Below are 22177 nucleotides of genomic sequence, written 5' to 3'. Positions count from 1 at the left end.
CAGTATTAATTAAAGACCTGTGAAAACATTCATAATGAGGAGAAAATTAACATATGCTATACCATCTAGACAAAACCAAAAGTGAATATAACGACCAGTTACAAGTCTTGCAAGAAATAGAGACTTCAGTTTCAGAAATACAATTCAGACCCAGCACCAGCTTTCAGTTTCCTGATAGTCTAATGCCTGTTTCGTTTGAGACCAGAAAATGCATAAACTTAAGTAGCTGGTACTTCTTTAGCTTAGTTATTAGAAATCTCTGTTGGATTGCTCATTATGAAAGGTTTATGCCTTTCTGCTTAAGGCTGTGCATAATAAAATGAAAATTCAGTATCAAATAAACAAAAGAAGGGAAAATAATCTAACAAAATCACAACAAACATTGTTCCAAAGCAGTGCTGAAAGCGTTTAGCCAAGAATTACACATTAAGTGATTCACAAAAACTCAGCTTTTCTTCCTTGTGTGCATGCACTCAGAGTAGGTGTGATAACTTTCTGTTCTGGCCAAGTGACCACACTGGAAAAACAGAGGAGAATTAAAACTGCAGGGATCAAAGAAATTCTAGCATGTTCTAGTTTTAGCATCTACTTACTACAGCCTGAACTCTGTTTTGTTTTTATCATATTATCACCAACACACTGCTGGTTATGGCTAGTCAACACTTCCTATTTTAAGGCCACATTTTTAGTTACTCCCAGTTTGCCAACACCTTTTCTTCACATGATCACATACACTGCCCCTTGAGATGATTTTTTAGGAAAAACAGAACAAGTATGACTCAGTCATTTCTACGAATGACCACGGGGAACACATGCTTTAACTATATTCAAAGAATTCTGAAAACTTTTAAGAAACTTCTTTGCATTTCAGAAACAGGGACATGAAATTTAGCAAGGAGGCCGTGCTGGTGTCACTACTGGGATTTTTTGCTCTTCCTTGGAAAAGACTGACCTTGCACATGCTTGCCAGACTTGCTTTTAGTAGCCAAAATTTTCAGCTCTCTCTCCATTGCAGAGAGTGAGCACATGCAGAGAGCGAGCTGGATGGTGCCTGCAGTAGGCAGCTGATTGCCAGGCTACCACAAGCTGAAACTGAAACAGGTAAGGTTATTTCTCCTCTGGTTTCAGGACTCACGAGAGTTTTACTCATCACCATAGAATAATGTATTGCCCAGTTCAAATTCAGAAAGAGGGGCTCGGGTGAGAAAGGGAAATGTGAATTATCAGAGAGAAAAGGAAAACAGGCAAGAGCCTGAGATCGGAAGAAATGAAAAAAAGATGAGGTGCAAATAAGAAACAAGGTTGGGAAAAGACAGCAGGAGGATTCAGAGTGTCTTCTCTTCCCAAGAAAGAGGAACTGCTCAAGGATGAGCAGTTCGTATCAATTTCTTGAAGGTCAGACAGCTGAGAGTTTAGCAGGCTGTATTTTCCAGAACGAGAGAAAAATCAGCCCCCAGGCTACTGCTTTGCCAAGATTCTCCCATAAAAACACCCAAGGTCCAACAGCTCGGAGCCCTGAGCCCTTGGCCCACGCTTAGGGCTTGGCAGCCTGAGGTAGATGATGGCTGAAGAAACCCTCATCCACGGGGAATGACCAACACGATGGAGGCAGCAAGGAGTGCCCACCACCCCGCTCCAGGCTGGACAACAGTCCCCCCCACTCCGCTTAGTCCCGCAGGGCTCGAGGCAAGGCAGGGCACAGCAGCGCTGGCCAGGAAGCAGGGGGCTGTGGCGTCCCCCAGGCCGGTGGCCGCGGCGGCAGCAGCCCAGGGCAGCAGTGACGTTCCGAGGTGGCCCTTCCCGTTCCCCGTTGGCCACACGCGGCACTGTCACAGCACACGCAGCCCGCGGACCCCGCCCGCCCCCGCCGCGGGCTCCGGGCCAGGAACCCGCCCCGGCGTGGGACGGCCACAGCTCCCTGCGAGCCCCGGGGAAAGGGCACGCAGCCCCCGCAGCAGGTGGAGGGGGGGGAAGGCAGCAGCCCGCTGGGTTCTCCAGGGGAAGAGGATTTTTCCGTAGGACCGAGAGCCTGCTCATGGGCATTTGATTTCCTTTGGGACAGGGCACGGGCTGCCTCCAGCCCCAGGGTGGGTGTGAGCCCCTCGCCTGCACTCTATAAGCACGGCTCTTCGTTTACTGGAATAATGCACAGGATCACGCTCTTTATAAGAAGTGTGATGAGGTAATTACAAAAATACAGCCAGGAGTTTTTGCTGGTCTTTTTAGTGTCAACAGTTTATGTCACTAAGCATTACATAAGAGAAGGTTAGTAAGCCCCCTCTCTCCCACAGTCAAGATTAACAAATTTCTAGATACCTTTTTTCCTCTTTGCTTTTTCCTCATTAAGGCAAAAAGTACGTATTCTGTTACTTTCTCTCAGTTTCTACAGGAAAATCAATGGCTACAGCCAAAATGTAGGTGATTTCACATGAACTGCTTCTTTGCTTGTACCTAACGAGTAAAACCACAGATGTTAATTCCTGCAAAGGAATTTCTTGGTCAAAGTTACTAATCAGACACAATTTCAGTTACAGAGCTGCTCCTCGTGGAAGAGATTGAGCATGAGTCCCTCATCTCAAGCCACGCACCCAGCAACCAGCTAAGAAAGCAGAGAGAAAAGAGCAACGTTTGGAAGAAGTCTGATACCAAAGAGCCTCGCTCACTGAGTCCTTATGCAGGAGTAACTTCCCTTTCAATCACTTTAACAGAGGAGAACACTGAAGTTGAATAAGTTTGAACTTTATTTACAAACAGCTGAATTCTAATCTGCAGAGTCCTGGAGCAGCATCGAGCTTCCGCAACATCCAGGGAAACTCCAGAACACTGACGTCACTGAACATCACACTTGACATCTTATATGTCAAGATACATTAAGATAAGACGTGTAATTCACCAGTGGATCAAGTCTGAGAAACTAGTAACCTAAACTCTTCCTGAATGTTCTTCTCAAAACCCTGAACATTCTTCTTAAAACCCTAAGAGGGAGGAGGAAAATAAAAAAGTTTTAAAAAAGAGCAATGAGAAGATAACCACAAAGCAAGAGTAAAATAAAATGATTTGTGTAAAGGTATATGCACTAAAGACGTTAGTTTAATTTGAGAATAATTGCAGAAGTGCATGTGCTGACATTGAGCCTATGGGAAAATCATCCCTTAAGCAGTCTTGGAATATTCACGTGGAAGAATTTAAAAGCATGGGAATATTACAGGATTGTAGTCTACTACAAAACACTCCCCATATTCGCTTTGCTGTTTATCTTATCGCCTACTTCAGCTTTAGTTCCTTCAAATTCTTGACAGATTTGTATTTACACAGGTGCTGAAGTTGAATACCTACTGTAACTGGTACACAGAAGTGACAATATTTGAGTACCACTGTTTTAGAACAGGTCACAAAACTGAGGCAACTGTTTTATAAACCCAAGGTGTAGTTCTGCTAAAAACTACTTAGGCAATATGGGTACTCTCTTAACTTTAACCTGTGACTAAATCAAAGCTTTGCAGTCTAAGTTTTGGGGGTTTTGGAGGTAGAAGGAAGAGTAAGGCCTCTCAAACCCACTAAGGTCAATTTTCTAAGGGGTAAAATTGCACCTGAAGCAAGCTGGAAACCAGAGGGTGAGGGAAAAAATCAAGTAGATGATAAATATAGTCATGCTTTCTCCATAGGTTTGGGATAGTAGCAGCAGAGGGAATGCTAAAGAGTTAAGACATGACAAGATAGATACCACCTCTTATTTCTTTACAGTCCTTCAATCTTGTCACTAAGGTAGATACTTAAGATGTTCAGAGCTCAGATTTGCTCTTTAAGACAAGCAACTCATTTTAAAACAATTCAGGGGTATCTTTGTCCACATATCAAACTGGGACTTCAGCGGAGTCATGCAGTTTGCAAACTGCAAAATTCAGAGGGCATTAAATCAAACCCCAGATCTACCAGAAGCAGGAAAGCAAAACTGTGTTCCTGGTCTCCTCAGATTCACTCTAGCATGGCAGTTTAGTGGTGGACTTGGCAGTGTCAGGTTTATAGCTGGACTCTAACCTAAACGTTTTTTTCCATCCTAAATGATTCTATGACATTATCATTTTGTAGAACACTTTTTTCTGGCACTGCCTTCCTCCCATCCCTTAGAGTTGGTTTAGTTGTTTAGATTTTTTAAGCAGATCTCATCTGCACTAAAAAAAAAAAAAAAAAAAGAAAGAGAGACTAAAGATTTTAAATTTCACTTTGAAGAGTTTTTTACAGTACATACAAAAATACTCTGGAAAAACAACTTACAAGTTCACTTATGAAACCACCAAATGATGAAGAAATTACAATAGAGAAATAGCATAATACTTGTTTCATATGATCAGAATTTCTCCCCACCCCCCAAAACCCCTAATGCACTTAGCTGGGTAAGCAGTGTTATCAGTTTACAGAACCAGACTCAGGACTACTACAGGTTTTCACGCAAGCATTTAGAACAGCTCTCAGGGATTCTGAAACCACTTTCTGCACACAGCTTGCAGGTGGGCAGTAGTGTCAGGACAGCCTCAGCTGTTGCAGTGTTTCAATGCATCTTCAGCTGTGTGTTCAGAGTTGGGCTTTACTACCCAGTGACACAAAAAACCTCTCAAGTCTCATGCTGGAGAGCAGTCTTGAGACAAAAAAAAGTATCAGACAACACAGCATGGGACATGACTATCATCTCCATACCTGGCAGCATCCTCTGCTGCATTTCCTTCAATACTGAAATCATTTATGGGCCTCCATGGGAGGCAATACCTGTGTAGTGCATGGCTGTGCAAGACAGTGGAAGGCTGCAAGCCAAGGAAGCTGAGCACCATTGTGAGAGATGCACAGGAGTGCCAAATGGGAAAATAATTGGAGATAAGAACAATATATGCACATGAATTAGGCAAACACAGATGAATACAAGCACATTCATAAACACTTGAAAACAGAATGTGGTTGCAGCAACTAATTAACCCTGATGATATACATTTTGAATCCAAGGCACAGGACAGGTTGGTTTTAGCAGCTGCTTCAGCTGGTGGCAATTTAGACTTCTTAAAAACTCATAAAGGTAACTGTTACAAGCCCATGCAAAGAATAGTTCAAAAGGAAGCAAGCATCTAACAACAGAATAAAAATAAGACCATGATTTTAACTGGTCAGTTACAGTACAGCCACAGTAACCTTCTACCTTTGTTAGTAACTACAACACACATTCAGAGTAAGGAGTGGTAACAAGTGATTATCCTCTTCACCTGGAGATCAACCACTTACCCATTAAGGGTAAGTTTGATGGATCTTTTAATAATGCGAATGCTATTTGTTGGAACAGGAGATGAAGAATCTGGCAGTTCTTTACTGGAAAGCCTCTATAACACACAAACAGGCCAAAGAAAAAAAGAAAAAAGAAATTTTTAATTAATTAATGAATTTAAATTCATTAATTCAAAAGTAGAAGCAGATAAACCCTTTCCTTGCTGAATATGACATTCTTTATGTACCAAATCAGTAGGGCCCAGACCCATTTTCAGAGAAGATTTTTTTTTCCACCACACCACTTGTTTAATTATCACCATATGCAGAGGAAGAGCATTTTCCCCTCTGCACAATTCTCTTGCATGAACTGAGACAAGTATATCCCTGACTGGGGGGGAGGGTTGGAAATTAGCTGTGAGTTGCTCAACAGCACAGTAAAGAAAGATTTTGTTCATATCCATGGATCAGGAAAACAGAGTCTCTACTGTCTGGATCACTTCCAGTCTTACAGCCCTCAATTTCGCAACATTTTACAGGACACACAGCAGTTAAAGTCACCTATAGACTTCAAAGCTTCCATGTCTCATCACAGAAACCAGTATGCAAGTACTGATAACAGTACAAGAGAACCAAAGCAGGACAAACTGTCAGTGTCTGAGAGCATAGAAACATGTTTTTTCAAGTTCAAAACTTGGAAACTTTGGCTTTACTTTTGTGAAGGTCATTCAGTTATTTAATTTGTTGAAAGCACAACAGGTAAAACCTTACTAATCTTCAAACCACCAAGTTTAATGGTACACAAATCTTACATAAAATGAAAATGCTAGCTCTGCTTTACCTACGAATACAAAAGCACAATAAATACCTGTGATCTTGATGTGATCACTGGAATCTGCATGGATTTTCCATCAAGGACACCCTAAAAAAGCCAGAAGGAATTTGTTAGGCAGTATTGCCAGGTTCCTGACTGAGAGGCAGCAAGTTCTGGCAGCTAGGATACCTTAAAATCATACATGCATTAACAACCTCCACCCCGCAGAGGGTGGGTTTAGGTATCCTGAAGCCCTAAAACCACACAGACAGTGGTTCAGGTATTTCAACCTTGACCAACAAGATCTCATCTTCATTTGAGGGTGTGCCCTCAAGAGTTTATGCCTCAGTAACAAGCTACATGAATAGCAAAGCTCTTTATCTTGCCTTTGAGAGGCCAAATGCTTTGGTCCTTATAGCAGTTTTAATTTACACCAGTGAAACAAGTAGTTTAAAAAAGAAAATTCAAAGAAAGAAAATTCAGTATTATTTCAAGCATGGCAAGGAATTAGACACTACCAAATCAAACATTTAAAAGATAGGTCACACCAGTGTAATATTTGGGGAATGAGGACTGAAATAAGCTAAACTAAAAAGTGTATTTTTGTTTCAATCAGTAAACATGCAGAGTATTTATGTGAGGCAGTCTAGGTACTAAACTATTCCTCTTTTCAGTTAGTCCACTGAGAAAAATCACTTAAAATTACATTTTTTGTGGCTCTCTTCCTCCCATCTTGAGGGCATCCGCTTTCTGTGAAATTGGAGTCCCACACATTTAGCTGGAGGAACAAAATACACACTCAAAATAATTGCTGTGCTAAAATTCCCTTATTTGGGTACAGCTTCCAGTCAACACATTAAATGTATTAGGGGCCATTCTTAAAAGAATATTTATACAAGTCCACCATTACCCCACAGGAATGTCAAGCCTCTGAAGAAGTCCTACTACCCAAACCTTGAAATCTGTACTTGCAATATTCAGTACTAGATAACAGTTCTACAAGATGATCCTTTACAAGTGTCAAAACTGAGGGTTCTTTTTCTAGTTGTTCTTTGCTTGTGCCTCAAATCACAGGTCAAGCTCCAAGAACAGCTATTTAAGGAGATTTACATGTAGCAATAAAACAAATGAAATATTAATCTAAAAGTTCCACAAAACCAAGATTTAACAAGCAACTCCACACTACCATTTGAGAAGTAATGACCTATTGAGTAGGCTGCTGACTTTTAAAGCAGCAAAACTGTCAACAGGCATTCAAAAAGCATCTGCCAGAAACAGATTAGCTCATACTTGTACAGTTCTAAGATTCCTATCTTCTTCATTTGAATATGATTTTTTTCTGAATTAAGAACTGCTTCCAGATGAGACAGTTCATTCAGCAATTGGCCATTGCAGCGACAGATAAGTACAGCAGTATTTAGAGACCTTGGCACCAGATGAGAAGCAGTCCCTAAGTGCCAGATCCTGAAAATATGTTAATAGTTATACATTATATTCGTTACAATTTCTCACATCTACATTCTAGTACAACTAGATATGTTTAAATTTAAATTCCCAAATCCTTTGGGGATGTGTAAATGCATTTCTTTTCAGTTATTTCATTTGTTCTACAACAGTAATTAGTACTACTTCAAACCCTCCTTGGCCTAGCCCCCCCTTCTTGCCTTTTCTCCATCTATGGCTTTTTGGGGGCATTCTCCCGATGTAGGTGGACGAGATACTTTAGAGGTTGGTGAATAATGTTGCTTAGGTGAAGCATTCTTAGGATCCGTGATTAGAGTCCCACTTAATTTATGCTGTCCTTGCACAAAACACGTTCTGAGTTGACAAACCGTGTTATATCCTGGAATGGTGCAACCAATTGGAGGTCCCGATGTTCTTAGTGCAACTGTAGCCTCCATTTCTGTAGGAGACACCTGGCTTTTAGAGTTTGGCCACGAAATTTAAAACCACATTCCACCTACCACTTCAAATACATACTTGGATCAGTCACAGGAATGCAAAGTCCCTTAGACGTTGATGGCTCAGCTACACTGTTGGCACCACTACAACTCTGACATTCAACATTTCTATAAAAGTCAAACACTAGAGTTATAAAATGCCAGTTTGTAAAATACTGTATTTGTCATTTCCAGAAAGTGCATGCAAGACAAACATCGACCTCCTTAGCTCATTGTCAGAGCTCTATTAAACAACACAACCTCCCAGGTAACATAGCACCAGACCATCATTTTGCTGAATTTCAGACTGCAGATTTAAACTCGAGCATTTTCTTTACTGAGCTTTTATGTCCTGATATATTTTCCCAGATTAGTCTACCCAGCACACTGCGCTGCTTTGAACCATTCTGCTCTACCCAGATGTGCACACAATTTTTTGTTGGTTTTTTTTTTTTGTTTTTCATGTGACTCCTATAGTATCAAACAGTCTGAACAGAGCAGGTTGGGTAGGATTGGGCAATTACTCTCAAGATTACATATTCTTCCTGTGCTTTGGGAGTAGTTTAGGGATAAATAGACTTCCCAGGAAGTGACAGACACTTTTACTGCCTGAGTTCTCATACCACTCTGCTAAGTCAGCACAGCTCTAGTGTTCCTGGGACCAAGATCAGTACTTCATTAGAACTCAATCTACTTGGCATCAACTTTTTGTTAGAAAGAACAGTTACTTGCACATAAAATACTCCAGCTTCAAGTTACACGCTAACCTATGAAGATTTATCTTCAAGACTAAATAATTTCCCTGGTATCAAGTTCTTCCTACCTATGTGTTCATGTACATTTAGTTTTTTCAAGAATTCCTTTAACCTGGTCTCCTACCATGTGCCCAATGGAGATTCCAGCTTTGTTCCTGAAGCTCTTAGAGCTCTCCACATGCTTATGATCCACATAGATTCAAACAAGAAATCCTACACCTCATTTACATTGTGAGTCAGTTAAGAGCAGCTTCTCCACAGTTCCAAGGTTATGGCACTAACCTTTCTGTCTCTGCTGTAGAGATGTCCAGCTTAGATATCTTATTTAACGAAGAGGAATTAGGGGGTGTTCTGGAATCTCTGTCTTTGGAACCATCTGAACAGCTTTCACCTAAAGAAGACCTTTTGCACTGAAGTCCACTATTATTTTGACTAATATCTGACACCCTTTGCTGAAACGACAGTGAAAAAATAAAGTCTTCAAGTAATTATTAAAGATTTTATTAAAAATTACCAGAAGAGCCAAATTTTTATTATACCTTCTTTCTTTTCTGTAAGGTTCCTGCTGGCAAAAAATAATGGAGTTGCTTTCTCTTCACGTAAGTTGCCTCAATCTTCATACCTTCCTTTAGGATGTTGAGGGCACTGGCCTGCCTGTAAACTGACATCAAACACAGTGCTGTAGCTTAGTGGGGATGTTTGCATTAGTACCTGTCAAAGTTACAGATGGTTCCTTTAGGGACATGTCTGCCCAGCCCACATGAAGAATTCCCAGCCTAAGTGAACACAAAACTCCCAAAACTCACAAGAGGATGAATGTGACCTATGACACCCCTTTCACATTCACTACAGACCACCCACAACAGCTATTTGAGTTCAAATAATCATTTATAAATTCTCTCTGTCTGAGGAAGCAAGACTGGATTTTAGGGACATCTGCTTTAACAGACTCCCTACAATTTAAACAGGTTTTTCTCAACTGCCTGCAAACAGCCTTTTATGCAACTGAAAAATGCTATAGCAGCACAACAGTTACTACAGAATTAAGTCACATTTAGATAAGCTTATCTAACTGGCCTATCATGAGCATAACTGGAAAGTCAGCTTACTAACATGCAGAGTGGGAATCAAAGCAAGGACATGCAATTAAAAGGCTTTCTACAGGAGACCAGACAGGAAATAAAAGCACAGACAAGAACATACACACCAATATGGACAGTTACTTCTAAGGAAATTCAATAATGTTTGTACATAAAAGGGAAATAAAGTTCACTGAACAAAAGCCCTCCAAACTGAGTCTTCCATCCTTGAGCTCATCAACTTGAAAGTAGTCTTTGCCCTCTAAAATTATTCTCTCAAAGTCAAGGCACATGACAACAGCTCTCTAGCACAGAACTACTGGTCATCCCCACAGCTGCGAAAGGTTTTCACACCTCTCAAGGAACAGCTTTTCTGTTCAATTCTCTCTGGATTCAAGTCCTCTATCCAACCAATACCATAGGCTGTGCTTCACTGAAGTAAGAGCACACAGCCATACTACAATGTTTGTGCATAAAGGATTTACCATTAGTTCTGGCCTCTTAGCAGCATGTAAATCTCATTAACATAATTTACATTTGCCACTGGATGTAATGTGCACGCACAGATAACAGTGCAAGTCTGAGGAAATCACCCCACCTTGAGCTTGTAACTCAGACAAGAGTTTTGATGCATTTTTCTGTGCTTTTCTCATATCCCAAGCATGAACTTAGAAGGTCAGGTTTTACTGCATTTACTTGTTGTTTGAGCAAGATAACACACAGGTCATCATGCTGGTAATACGGATAAACTCCAACAGAGGATTTCACTGTTTAGAACTCTTTGTCCAAACACACTTGTCACTTCAGAAGAATAGCCTGGTTTCCTTATTATTCTAGCATTATCTAACAACACTTGCAATATTAATTTATGTCTACATCTATCAAAAGTAGTATCAGACTTATGAACATGAAAATTTACATGCAAGACTGCATGTAATTAAAATGTGACAACCCAGCGACCTTCACAGTTCTAGGATCATATTATACACAAACTGTCTTGGGAAAATACCATCAACAACTCATTTCAGAGCTTGACACAGTCAATTCCCACTTTCACAGTTCAGCAGCTGACTACTGTTTGACAAGTATAGCTATCCCAGCAAATGGGCATCTCTGGGCTTCACATCTGACTGCCCCCTACAGAAGATGCAGCTCCTTTGGGAGTCTTTACACTATGAGCTACAGAACCCTTATTTTGCATATGGTACATGATGTATGACTGTAACACACTTCTGTTTCAAGATGGCCTCACTTTGAGAAAGTGTCAACACAACCTGTTTTTCAAGCTAATGTTTTTATGTTGCTATCTACAGGGATATCTAGTAACAGAAGGAAGCACAATTCACTTTGTGAAGCAATTTCCACTGGAATAAAAAGAACTAAACCCTGCAAGTCTAGAGCAAAAATAGAGCCTTACCTGTATCTGTGAACGACTGTATCCCATGTGTTAGATCAACGTTAGTCTTTACTGCACTTTCTGCTTTCTTAAATACAAGGCCAAGAAACCACATTGATACATATCCACTCCTAAAAAAATACAGATTCACAAACCTTAGTTAGGCACAGATACCAGTGATTTGGATTCTAGTACATTTTACTTGTTTAGTTTAGAGCCATCCCAGACTTAAATTCTCAGAGTACTTCTTCCTGATGTTCTCCCTTCTTTAAAAAGATCTTCCATGCTCAGGACCCTGCCTGTTAGAGCACCTACTGTACTTCAGAAAAATAACAAAACTCACTGTTTGTAGAGATCTTTGTTGCCAGGGAAAGACTGTGGCTGCACGTGTGCAATAGTTATAAATTCATTCCTTTCCAAGTTTCCAACCAGCACACGGATTTTAGACTCAACGAGGCCAATCCTAATAAGAACAAGAGGTACTTTATTAATTTTTAACTGGATCCAGCACATCAGTTAGATGTTTTTGTAATAGAGTGTTAACCAAACAATAAGTACCAAGTTTCATACAGCTGAGCAGACACTAGATCTTTATATCACACACACACACTGTAATTTGAGATGTTTCCAGTGACATCTGTGCTTTTGTTTCTAAAGACAGATAAGTAAGTTTTACATGTACTCTGAACAGTTCAGATACAACACTTCCACCTATAACCTATGATGAAAATAACAAGGAGCAGATCTCAGCACCTCTGGGGTGCAGCAAAACTCCTTTTTGCCACACGGATCAAGAAGAGTGGTTTTGAAAAGGCTCAAGCACACCACGATGCAATTTTTCCTGTAGATTGATCAGTGAAAATGGAAAAATATGAATTTAATGAACAAATGATCTAGTCAACAGTCCCATCAGAAACTTCCCTAAGAAATGAATCATCACCATGAGAGCTTTAATTTCAAAAAAGTAGTGGCATTTCAGCCTTCTACCTAAAACTCTGCTAACTTTAAAAGCAGTCAGAAATCTGTATGTTCTTCAGAAGTATCTTACATTGATGAATAACACAGATGTGCTATCTATTCCCAAATCCACCCAAGAACTGGTAAACTAAACCTTTTCTTAAAATAAACTGAACAAATTTATCTTCTGCTATATTGTTTCTCCCAGCTGCAAAACTGGAAAAATTTGCCTCTGTTTCTGTCACTACAAAAACATCAGCTCTTACCAGAGCCAGAATTTCTCTTGTCCTTATTATGAGGTACAGTAAGATTTGTTCACTCAAGAACATTTCATATTAAAAATTAATTGGCCCTCTGCCCATGCACCTTGTTGTACACAACCTGTGACTGATATCAAGGTGTAGCTGATAAGGTTTTTAAATGGATATATTAGAAGGTTCAGATAAAAGGTATTACGTATTAAAACTATTTTTAAACATTAAGCTGTTTTTTAGAGATGGCACAAGAATTACCTAACTTAAAGCACAAGCCAAACTTTGAAGCAAAACTAAGGTGCCCTCAGAAAGGGGGTCTGTTACACTGAGTTTGCTTACTTGAGCAAACCAAGCAAAGTACTCATTTCTCAGCAAAGAAACCCACTGGAAAGTCAATAAACATGCATTACAGTGCCTAATTCCTCACTATTTCCCCTTATTTCAAAATTCACAGTGAGTCAGCACATTCACATAGGTTAAGCAAGTAATTATTGGCATATCTGCCTTCATTGAAGGAAAGTAGGTCTGGAATAGGCTGACTACACACCAGTGCAATCTAGCACTGAGTGCAACCTAGTCCTTAAATACTAAACTCTTTATGAAATCAAGTCTAAGGCTCTAGAACAGTGGTCTTCAAAGCAGGGAGGGAAGGGGGTGTATTCCATGCCTAGTTGCATACTTACAGACTTTATTTGTTAATACAATTAACAAAAATATGGTACAACATTGAACTGAGTTTCAGTTTTGCATTGGACCCACGTTTAAAGCGAGGCTTACCAGTTTAAGTGGTGCTCTTCTGTAAAGGCACTGGCAGTCAGCACAATGTAATGTCTAGAAGAAGAAAGGAAAATGAATACACTTGCTCAAAACTTTATTCTATATTCTAAATTTCAGATGATTATTTTTGGTAGGAAAAATGGTATGAGTGGCATGAGACAGTTTTTCCTATGTTCCCTATGCTTATACGTACCAAAATTTCTATGACCCCCTCCAGTTTCTTTAAAAAAAAAACAAAACCCAAACTGAAATATATCAATACAATCTTCTATTTAGGCCCCAAGTTAAAACTCATTATGCTAACCACTAAGTAAATAATTTCAAATTCAGACAACAGATTTCATACATACTTATACTTCTGAAAGAAGTTCAGTGGTTCAAAGAGCTTTGACCAGTCTGATTTTCCTTTGAGAATCTCATCAGTAACTTCAAGACCTACAAATATAGTTGAAAATCTTATTACTACCTTTTAAAGATTACCATGACAAACTTTAGAATATTGTAACAGTAACTGACAGAACAAAAAGCAGGAATTCCCTTGACACAATGCAGATCTACAACAGCTTATTGGAAAACTGGTCCCTTATTGCCTGCAATAGGCGTATTTCCCAGAGAAATCTTATTACTAGAACACCTCACTGCACAAAACTAATTCAGATAACGTGGTTTCATAGAGCAAGAATTAGACTGTTTAATCAGTTAATAAGCACAGAATGTACTTTACCACGTTGGAACTCCTCTACCATGACTGCTCGTGTTGACACAGACACGTTGTATGTGGAGTTCTGCTGTGGATAGGCCGGGGTGATGATGGGCATCACGTGGTACCGGTCTGATGGGTTCACCTACGAGGTTACAACAGCTTTGTTTAGCACCAGTTTAGGTCAGAAGAAAGTTTTAAGGCTTCTGAATTCAATGGCTACCTACCCTAGGATCCCAGACAGGTAAGTTAAGAAAGCTCTCTTCAAGACGTTTCAGCAATACTGGCTTGGGCCAATCCCTATAGAAGACAAGGCAGTAACTGAGTGTCTGTTTTAAGATCTGCTCTACAATTCAGGGCTGCACAGGATGCTGTCAATGTACATCTTTATATAATTACAAGTGTTATTTCTTGATGAAAATTAAAATAAACAGCTCTTACCATTTTGAAAAAATCAAGAAGAACTTGTTAACGAGAGTAGAGGCCAAAGCATTTGGGTAGAGTTGACATATTCTTGCTACCAGCATTGCCCAGGAGACTCCACCAAGAAATCCCATGATGTTGGAGTAAACACCACGTCCTAGAATGGATACCATGCAGTTAGTCTATGGTCTTTCAAATTCACAGCACCAGCTGCACTATCTATAGAACACTTAATATATTTCAGCCTCAATGTCATTTATTTTTGCAGTGCAGTGAGGCCAAAATTGCTGGTCCTTATAGTGATGAGAAAAAGAATCAGTACAACACCACTTCCCAAAATATTGCTACTGTGAAACTTGCTTGTGCTGCTACACCTACTGCTTCACTCCAGTTCCCCTTAAGAGAAAAGTTCTGCCATTCTTCTAGTACTTGCTCTGGCCACACGGGCAAACAGGATTTTCTTATTCCTTTTACACTTAATTGGGAATTTTTATTATTTTTAGTCGGGTTCCTGATAAACAATGCAGCGCCCTGTCTCATAAGCACTCCCCTCTTCTCTGAACTCCACCCCCACTAAAAAACACATGGAATTCACCCCATGGACAGACCACGAACTAAAAGGGTTTTGATATAACAACTGCCACTTAAATAGCAATCCAAAGCTGCGGTACATCCGATAGCGAGCAGGAGGTGCCTCTGAAAAGTTTAAAGATCCCAAACCACCCCATCACTCACGTTTTGCCCACAGTTTAACAGCACGGAGCGTGAGCCGGAAGTTCTCCAGATTGGGCACCAGGCGCAGTATTTCATCTGTAACCCTGCTGCCTGCAAGACAAAAGGTGAACCACAGAAGTTCCCGGTAACAGGTACAAGTCAGGTGTTCCTATATAGGATCAACAGCTTATGGTTCAAGTCTAGGAAAACAAGTTTGGTTTACTTGCTTTGTATTACCTTAAAAATTATAGACTACACATAACATTCAGCATCACTTTAGGTAACTGGTGCCCTCAACAGCCTTTTCACTGTTTAGACTACAACTAACAACTTTTAAATAAAGCCTCTCTACAGGATGTGTTGGCCATAAACTAAAACACCAGAAGTTCCACCTCAGCACAAAGAACTTTCCATTGAAGGGTGGCAGAGCACTGGAACAGGTTGCCATGGGAGGTTGTGAAATATTCCTGTCTGGAGGGATTCAAAACCCACCTGGGCACATTCCTGGGTCAGCTGCTCCAGATGACTGTGCCTCAGCTGGGGGGGTTGAACTGGATGACCTCCAGAGGTCCCTTCCAACCCTAAATACTCTGTGATTCCAAAAGCTAGGTTTCTTTTGACAGCCGTTAAACCAAGTGGTGTTAAACAGCAAGCCAGTTGGACATCAGGTATTTTAATTCCTTTTTTTTTTATGAACTACCTTCTTTATCATTCATACATTCTTATCAAGTGCCCTACTTAGTCATCAGAGTTTCTGGGGCAAACTGGAGCACTGCTCACAAACCAATCAAACAAACACGAAACACAAGTCTATGTAAACACACAACTCCTTGAAATATCTAAATTTAGGCCCTCTGGTCACCTCCTCAGAACTGAAGTACACAGGAGATCAGTTTCTGCATCTTGCACAGAAATAGTGCAATGTGCATTCCATGCCAATTTCAATGTCTTTTTAAAGGTGTGCAGAACATGCTCACCATTTAAGCTCCGTATGCATCTTATATCCAGGCTTTTGAGGCACGAGTCATCCCTGAGATCGAGATCATCGGAAACCGTTGGCAAAGACAGCTTTGCAAACACGAGATCAATCTTCAAGAGAAAGAAGTTTCAACCATGACTTACAATGCAGCATTGTTTGCAAACAGGACACTAGTGAAGGACATTTAGAGTTTCAGCTCTAAAAAGAGTGGTTAACATTTGTATTTAGAATTATGTAACCACAGATATTTATTTAACAGAAAACAAGAAAACTACTCTAAGTTCCCAATTTATTTACAAAACCACCTCTTTTTTTTTTTAAGCTAAGGAAAGGAAGGGTTTTTTTTGAAAGCTGGAAAGATTACTCTAAACTTAGAATTCCTATTAAAATTAAATTTTAAATTAACCATGACATTAAGACATAAATTTAAATCACCTCAACTATACTTCAGCAAATGAGAAAGCATTTTCTTTACGCTGTAAGGCCTTAAGCATCTGGTTTTTGGTACAGTCTGAGGCAAGACAATTATTCTGTGAATGTCTGTAGCAGATAAAGGCCACAGGGAGGTCATTGAATAAGTGTCTCCATGATAGTAATACCAAGCAGTAACTTGCTTAGGTATTACAGCAAGTAGGTATTTATAATCTACATGAAATGTATTCCAGATAGAAGGATTCCTGCAGCTGACAAGCTGAGGCAGGAGTCAAATGAGTACTTTTACTTTTCATTTTCCATGTTGTTTGTCTCACAAGCACTTCATTTTTGATTTGCAACAAAACATCAGGTGATTCATGCAGTGAACCACAACATGAACACCCCCTGCAGAAAGGGAGCTCTTGTCAGAGCTCAGGGGAGTTCGCAAGGACACTGCCTCTACTCCCACTCTGCACATCCTTGGGAGATAAATGCTATCCAAGGAGGCTACCCTGGTCTGCAGCATGGGTTTAAAAAAAGATGTCCCTCATGTTCCCACACTTGCCAGGCTACCTAGGGGCTTATTTTCCTAGAAGATCCCATTTTACTTCTTCTGGGATATGTTGTGGTCAGGCTGTTTAATTACAGTTTCCTAAATATGCTGCAACGTACCAATAATCTCATAAAAGAGCATGATCCTAAGTCCCCGAAAAAGTTAATCCTACTCCAAAGCAAGAAAAAAAGAAATCTCACTTAAAGGGAAAGAAAACCCAAATAAAAATTAAAATTCTTACCTCAATGCCATCAAACTCAAATTTGATAACTGGTACATATGCATCCTCAATGGCCTGTGAAGGAGAGGATATCTGTAATAAGACATCCTTTTGCTACTTTAAAGCTTTTCCTATACTATGATAAAATACAGAATTTACACTAAATTACTCAGTATAAAGACTGAGTTCCTTCCAAAGACAAAAAATGCTAATAACTCTCAAGCAGAATTATGGTCCTAAGACTAGATTTTATTAAAAAGTTATTTAGGCAAGAGATTCAGAGGCTAATTGTGTATTGTAACCAACAATCAGTGCACAACAAACCACCAGTCTCAGTGGTTGTAAGCCCCCTACTACATCCAAGATGAAAGCATAGCTTCGAGGGAAAATCTTGCTTTTTGATACAGCTGACTCATTCTGAAACCATAGTGGGGGGGAGAGGGACCACAAAAACTCTTATGTGATGTAGTCACTGGGGAAAGGACAGAGAGAGCTGGACATCAACATTTTCATGCTGCATAAACCACTGGTTTAGAGGGTACTCAAGACTGATTTAATTTTGGCTTGTAAGACATTCACTACCAACTCAAGTCTTTTACATGAATATTCTTACTGTAAAACGTACACATCTATCAAGCAGAGTTTACTCACTCTTAGGTTTTTTACTTCCTCTAGATTCTTCAGTTTTTCAAAGAATGACTGAAAGAAATCCGACCTTTCCACATGACTGGGAGCAACACAGAGGGCATCTATGTCAGAACCTGCAACGAGATTCCATTTCTCCTCTTACTGTTGGAAATCACTTTCCACCATCAGAACTATGACCAGACACTGAAAGTACTACCTTTGGTGTGTACTCCAAGCCTGTAGGAACCAAATGTAAATATTTTGCCACCAACTTGTTCTGTTATTGAAGGGGGAAGATTCTGTGGGTAGAAGAGAGAGTTTAAGATGTGCATTGTCCACTGTGCAAGTTTAAGTTCCTAAGTTATTTAGGAAAACTGTAGCAGCCTGCATAAGCAATGTCTTCTCACTCCCATATATTTCAGTTTACTAGGTTGATACTGTTTTTCTGAAATAAATTGAGCTTGCAACTCCAAAAAAAGATTATAGGTGATGTAGCAGTACTTTTATTAATTTATACAAATTAAGACCTATCATTAGCCTTCCCTGCAGCAGAGGCACATAAATTAACACAACCTAAGAGCCATTCAAAAGGCATGTCTAGAGTAACAATTTCAAACTAGACTGAATGCTGTAGGCTGTTTGGGGCAAGATTAGTGCCAATCTTACCATCTTTCTCATCCACGATGCCTTGTTTTGGCTTTGTTAACAGCTGCAAGTAAACTGATTGAGCAAATGCAGGAATTTATTCAGTTCCCCGAAGACTCTGAGATCTTCATCTTGAAGTACCTTTTATAACTTATTCCAATGGGAGTTACTACAGCTCTACTCAATTCTTAAGAAAAGTTGAACTTTAGCACAGATCCCAGTAGCAGAGCTTTTAAATCAAAAGGCTTCAGCTGTTTTGATAAAAACAAAAAAAAAACCTCTTACCTTGCTCTCAGCAAGTTCTGAAATCCATTCTCTGACAAAGTTATTAAGTTTACCAAGAACAGTTGTCCTGTAAAGAAAACCCATGCTAAGTTTGCTCTAAAAGAAAAAACCAAACCAAACCATTAACAAATTTTGGTCTTGTTATACCTGTGATAGAGTTCTTCCTGATCCTCAAACACCCCAAATGGCTTCATTGCTTCAATCAGCTTCTGAGTATGAATGTGATCTTTATCGGTAGGAGGAGCCAAGCTAATTGGAGAGGTAAGTCCATAGTGCCCTTGAGGCTGGTTCTGCTGCCTGGAAGTACTGGGAGAAAACAAAGGAATGAGTACACATGAGAAAAAAATCTTATTAGACAGAAACACTTTACCTTACACTTTACAAATCCATTTCTGCTTTTTTACCCAATGTTAACAGAAAGGAGAAAAAACAAAAAATCTCGCTTATCATTTTTAGATGACTTGACCTCACTTAGAAGTCACCACTACTTTAAAAAAAAAGCATTCATGGATGTAAGAAATGATCCAAGTTGCTGCCATCTTAACACAATTTATTTGCATTGCTCTAGCCCATCAAAACTAATCACTGGGAAGTAAAAAGGTTTGAAACCCACCAAGGACAACCCTACAGACAGGAGCAGTTTTGGACATTTCAGTTTAAATTTAAGGATACTCAACAGTTTCCTGCTAGCACCAAACACAACAATTAAACTCCTTTTAATTAAATGTTTTTGTTAGGTTTCTACTGATTCAGGAAAGGCTTTATAGTTTATTGTAAAGGCATATAGGTCTGTTAAACAGAGTTGATGCAATAAATTCAATATATTATTAAATAAACCCCTGGTTTTAGAAAGGGGGAAATGGAGAAAAAGCACCTTATTTTGCATTATCAGCTGAAACCAGGAGAGAGAAAGGAGTGGGACACGAGGTAAGAATGGTGCTTAATACATCAAGGGTCTCTACAGAAACACCAGGAGCAAAAGTGGGAGACACCCCAGAAGGTCTCATCATGCTTGTCAGGGTCTGGATCCAGACCCTGAGGCTCAAGGGAGTGATTGTGCCATTATTTAAGCTGGATATTTTCCTCCTTCACACATGTACAACTTCAAAGATTAGCTGGGTTAGGCGAGAGATGTTTATACCTATTTAAGGTACCTGACCCATTCTGGCTGTAACAAGATTGGGAAATGCTCAAAGGCCAGCTTCACCACTTGACTTAAAAACACAAAAAGCTTATTACACAGCTCCTCATTTCTAATTGTTGCCTTTACTCCCTCTCTTTAAGTATCTTTATGCAACAACACACAGAACCTGTAGTCACCTAGGGGTTTTTCCCCCCACCCCATGCTCTCTCCAAGCCCATTTTTCAAACCTTCTTCTCTGTGCTTTCCAAAAAGCTGGGGGCAGTTATTAGGACTGTAGTCTTATCAACTGGCGTCCCCAGTCAGAACATCTGTTTACTTACAAGCATAACTAGGTCTTGACCTAATTTGCCTTGTTTATAAACATTGACAATTTCCACTTCATAAATAAAAATGTTCATAATGAATATTTTCTTTCCTATGATATAATTTTCATAACAAATACAAGAGGAAAGCCTGTACTTAGTTGCTGTGCATTACAACTAAATTAAAACACCTACAGCAGCAACTGCTTCCATGTTTTATGCATTGCTTGCATTGCACGACTTGCACTTCATAAAGCTTGCACAAAACAAGAACAGGATTTAGACTACACCAGCATTTAAGAGCTTTCCAAGGTCCAAAAAGGCACCACCTGCCTTTCATTGCCTCATTCTGCCTATAGATAATATAAGTGGAGATTGACGTAAAGCACAGTATCAATTAGATAAACCTAATATTATTCACATCAAATATATTTATTAATTATTATTCATATAAAATTATTCAACAGTAGGTATTTTCCAGTTGCTTATACATATTACTGATAGTTTGACTTCACAACTTAAGAGGTGAGGGAAACAGCACCTGGGAAGTTTCACTGAGTGAAACTCCATAGAATTTGTTGTCCTTTTGGAATAAAAAATAAGTAAAGTCTTACTTTGTTCTCTCAAGCACATACAATTAAGGGATCTTACGGATCCTAACACGTACGGCTGATGTTCACCCATCAGCCTTCTGTTTAAACGAGAATCATGCTGCAGTTTAATATTTTGCCAAATCTTGCTACAATCTGTGCACCACAGCAAACACCTCCAAGATGTGTCTGCTCTAGTAGATCATACTTTTACACAAAAAGCCAACCTAAAGGGATTTATTACAGGTTTTGCCCCTCCTTTACAGCTTCCAAAAGCTGCAAGGCGTTGTCTCCCCCACACACCAAGAGTCGAAGGGTAAGTTCACGCTATGTGGCTCAGGGCGCTGCTTTCAGCCATCGGTGCGGGATAGAACGACCAGAAATCAGCTCCTGAGCCACCAAAATCAGTAGCAGAAACCAGGAAAAACAAGGAAGGAGGAAAAACCCCACCACCTGGGACCTTCAACGAAGGGAGCCCAGCTCCACCCTTCACCGCTGCCGCACCAGCTCATGCTGCGCCGAGCCCGCGGGCAGCTGCTGCCAGGTCAAGTGTCCCTGTCCCCGAGGCTCAGAGAGAGTCACTTCTCCGCAGGGTTCCGCAGGACGCGCAGCCCCACACCAAGGCGCAGCCCCGTTACCGCCGTTCCTCGCCCGCCATTGCCGTTGCGTGGCGACGGCGTCGCCACCACACGCGGTGAGACCCGGGCGAGGCAGCCCCGCCACCCGCACTCCACCATTTATTTCAACCGAGAATTCCTCCCCTCGGGCCAGGGCAGGTTTGGCCCCCGCGGCCCGCCGGGGCCCCTGGCGGGGCTGCTCCGGCGGGACCCCCGCCCGCTCTTCCCTCAGGGCAGGGCGGGAAGGCGCCGCCGCCTCACCCGCGCGTCTCCTTCATGGCGCGCGCGCACAGCCCGCGGCCGCCGCCCGCGCTTCCCGCCCTTCTACACCGCCGCCCCCTTCCCGACGGCCCCCGCGCCGCCCGCCCGGCGCCCCCTGGCGGCGGCGGCGGGGCGGTGTCCCCTCACGGCGCCCCCCCCATCCCCTCAGAACGCCGCCAGGAGCGCCCAGCACGGGAGGATGTTCCTTGCCCGTGGCGCTGACAGATCCGCCGAGCCTGGGCTGGTCCCCGGCATGAGGGGATCCCGCATCGCACCTGCCTGCCCCTCAACTCCCACAGGACGTTCCCGCTCCTCACAAACCCCCTTCCAGAGAGGAGGGGTAAGAGAACCAGGACTCGCTTTCGTATTAGGCTCCTGACAGCTTCCTGACATCCAGAGAGGACGACTAAAAAAAACCCAGGAACCGCTCCTGTATTAGTTTATTCTCATCCAGTAAGTGCAAGCCCAGCATCCCTTGACTACA

The 22177-nt window shown here is 40.9% G+C and overlaps 1 protein-coding gene across 9 annotated transcripts; it reads right to left on the bottom strand.

Annotated features, from left to right (window-relative positions):
* Positions 1–2719: 2719 nt before the first annotated feature.
* On the bottom strand, positions 2720–21736 carry PAPOLG (poly(A) polymerase gamma). Of its 9 annotated transcripts, none has more exons than XM_069008903.1 (23): positions 21694–21736; positions 18927–19085; positions 18780–18846; positions 18067–18148; positions 17874–17983; positions 17244–17297; positions 16034–16145; positions 15078–15167; positions 14361–14499; positions 14147–14219; positions 13944–14064; positions 13570–13654; positions 13220–13273; positions 11575–11694; positions 11253–11362; positions 9296–9417; positions 9039–9208; positions 8042–8130; positions 7726–7964; positions 6768–6839; positions 6116–6169; positions 5269–5363; positions 2720–2975 (listed from the first exon to the last, which is right to left on the bottom strand). In XM_069008903.1, exons 1-23 carry the CDS (start codon positions 21708–21710, stop codon positions 2915–2917), a joined length of 2295 nt encoding a protein of 764 aa, XP_068865004.1. In that variant the 5' UTR covers positions 21711–21736; the 3' UTR covers positions 2720–2914. The 9 variants fall into 9 exon arrangements, with proteins under 9 accessions (XP_068865004.1, XP_068865008.1, XP_068865006.1 ...); XM_069008907.1 differs by lacking the exon at positions 21694–21736 and adding an exon at positions 21269–21676 and having other exon boundaries at positions 7894–7964; XM_069008905.1 differs by lacking the exon at positions 21694–21736 and adding an exon at positions 21269–21675 and having other exon boundaries at positions 5250–5363.
* Positions 21737–22177: the final 441 nt, after the last annotated feature.

Source organism: Aphelocoma coerulescens, chromosome 3, assembly GCF_041296385.1.
Source record: "Aphelocoma coerulescens isolate FSJ_1873_10779 chromosome 3, UR_Acoe_1.0, whole genome shotgun sequence".
Classification (NCBI taxonomy): domain Eukaryota; kingdom Metazoa; phylum Chordata; class Aves; order Passeriformes; family Corvidae; genus Aphelocoma; species Aphelocoma coerulescens.
The sequence above is the reverse complement of the archived record's forward strand: the minus strand, read 5'-3'. Positions and strand labels throughout refer to the sequence as shown.

Coding starts and splice junctions, on each gene's coding strand:
- PAPOLG (XM_069008902.1), bottom strand. CDS start 21,327: ATGAGCTGGTGCGGCAGCGGTGAAGGGTGGAGCTGGGCTCCCTTCGTT. Junction 14,065..14,146: donor TACCTGTCTGGGATCCTAGG/GTAGGTAGCCAT, acceptor GTAACCTCGTAG/GTGAACCCATCAGACCGGTA. Junction 2,976..5,268: donor ATCAAACTTACCCTTAATGG/GTAAGTGGTTGA, acceptor CCTCCCTCTTAG/GGTTTTAAGAAGAATGTTCA.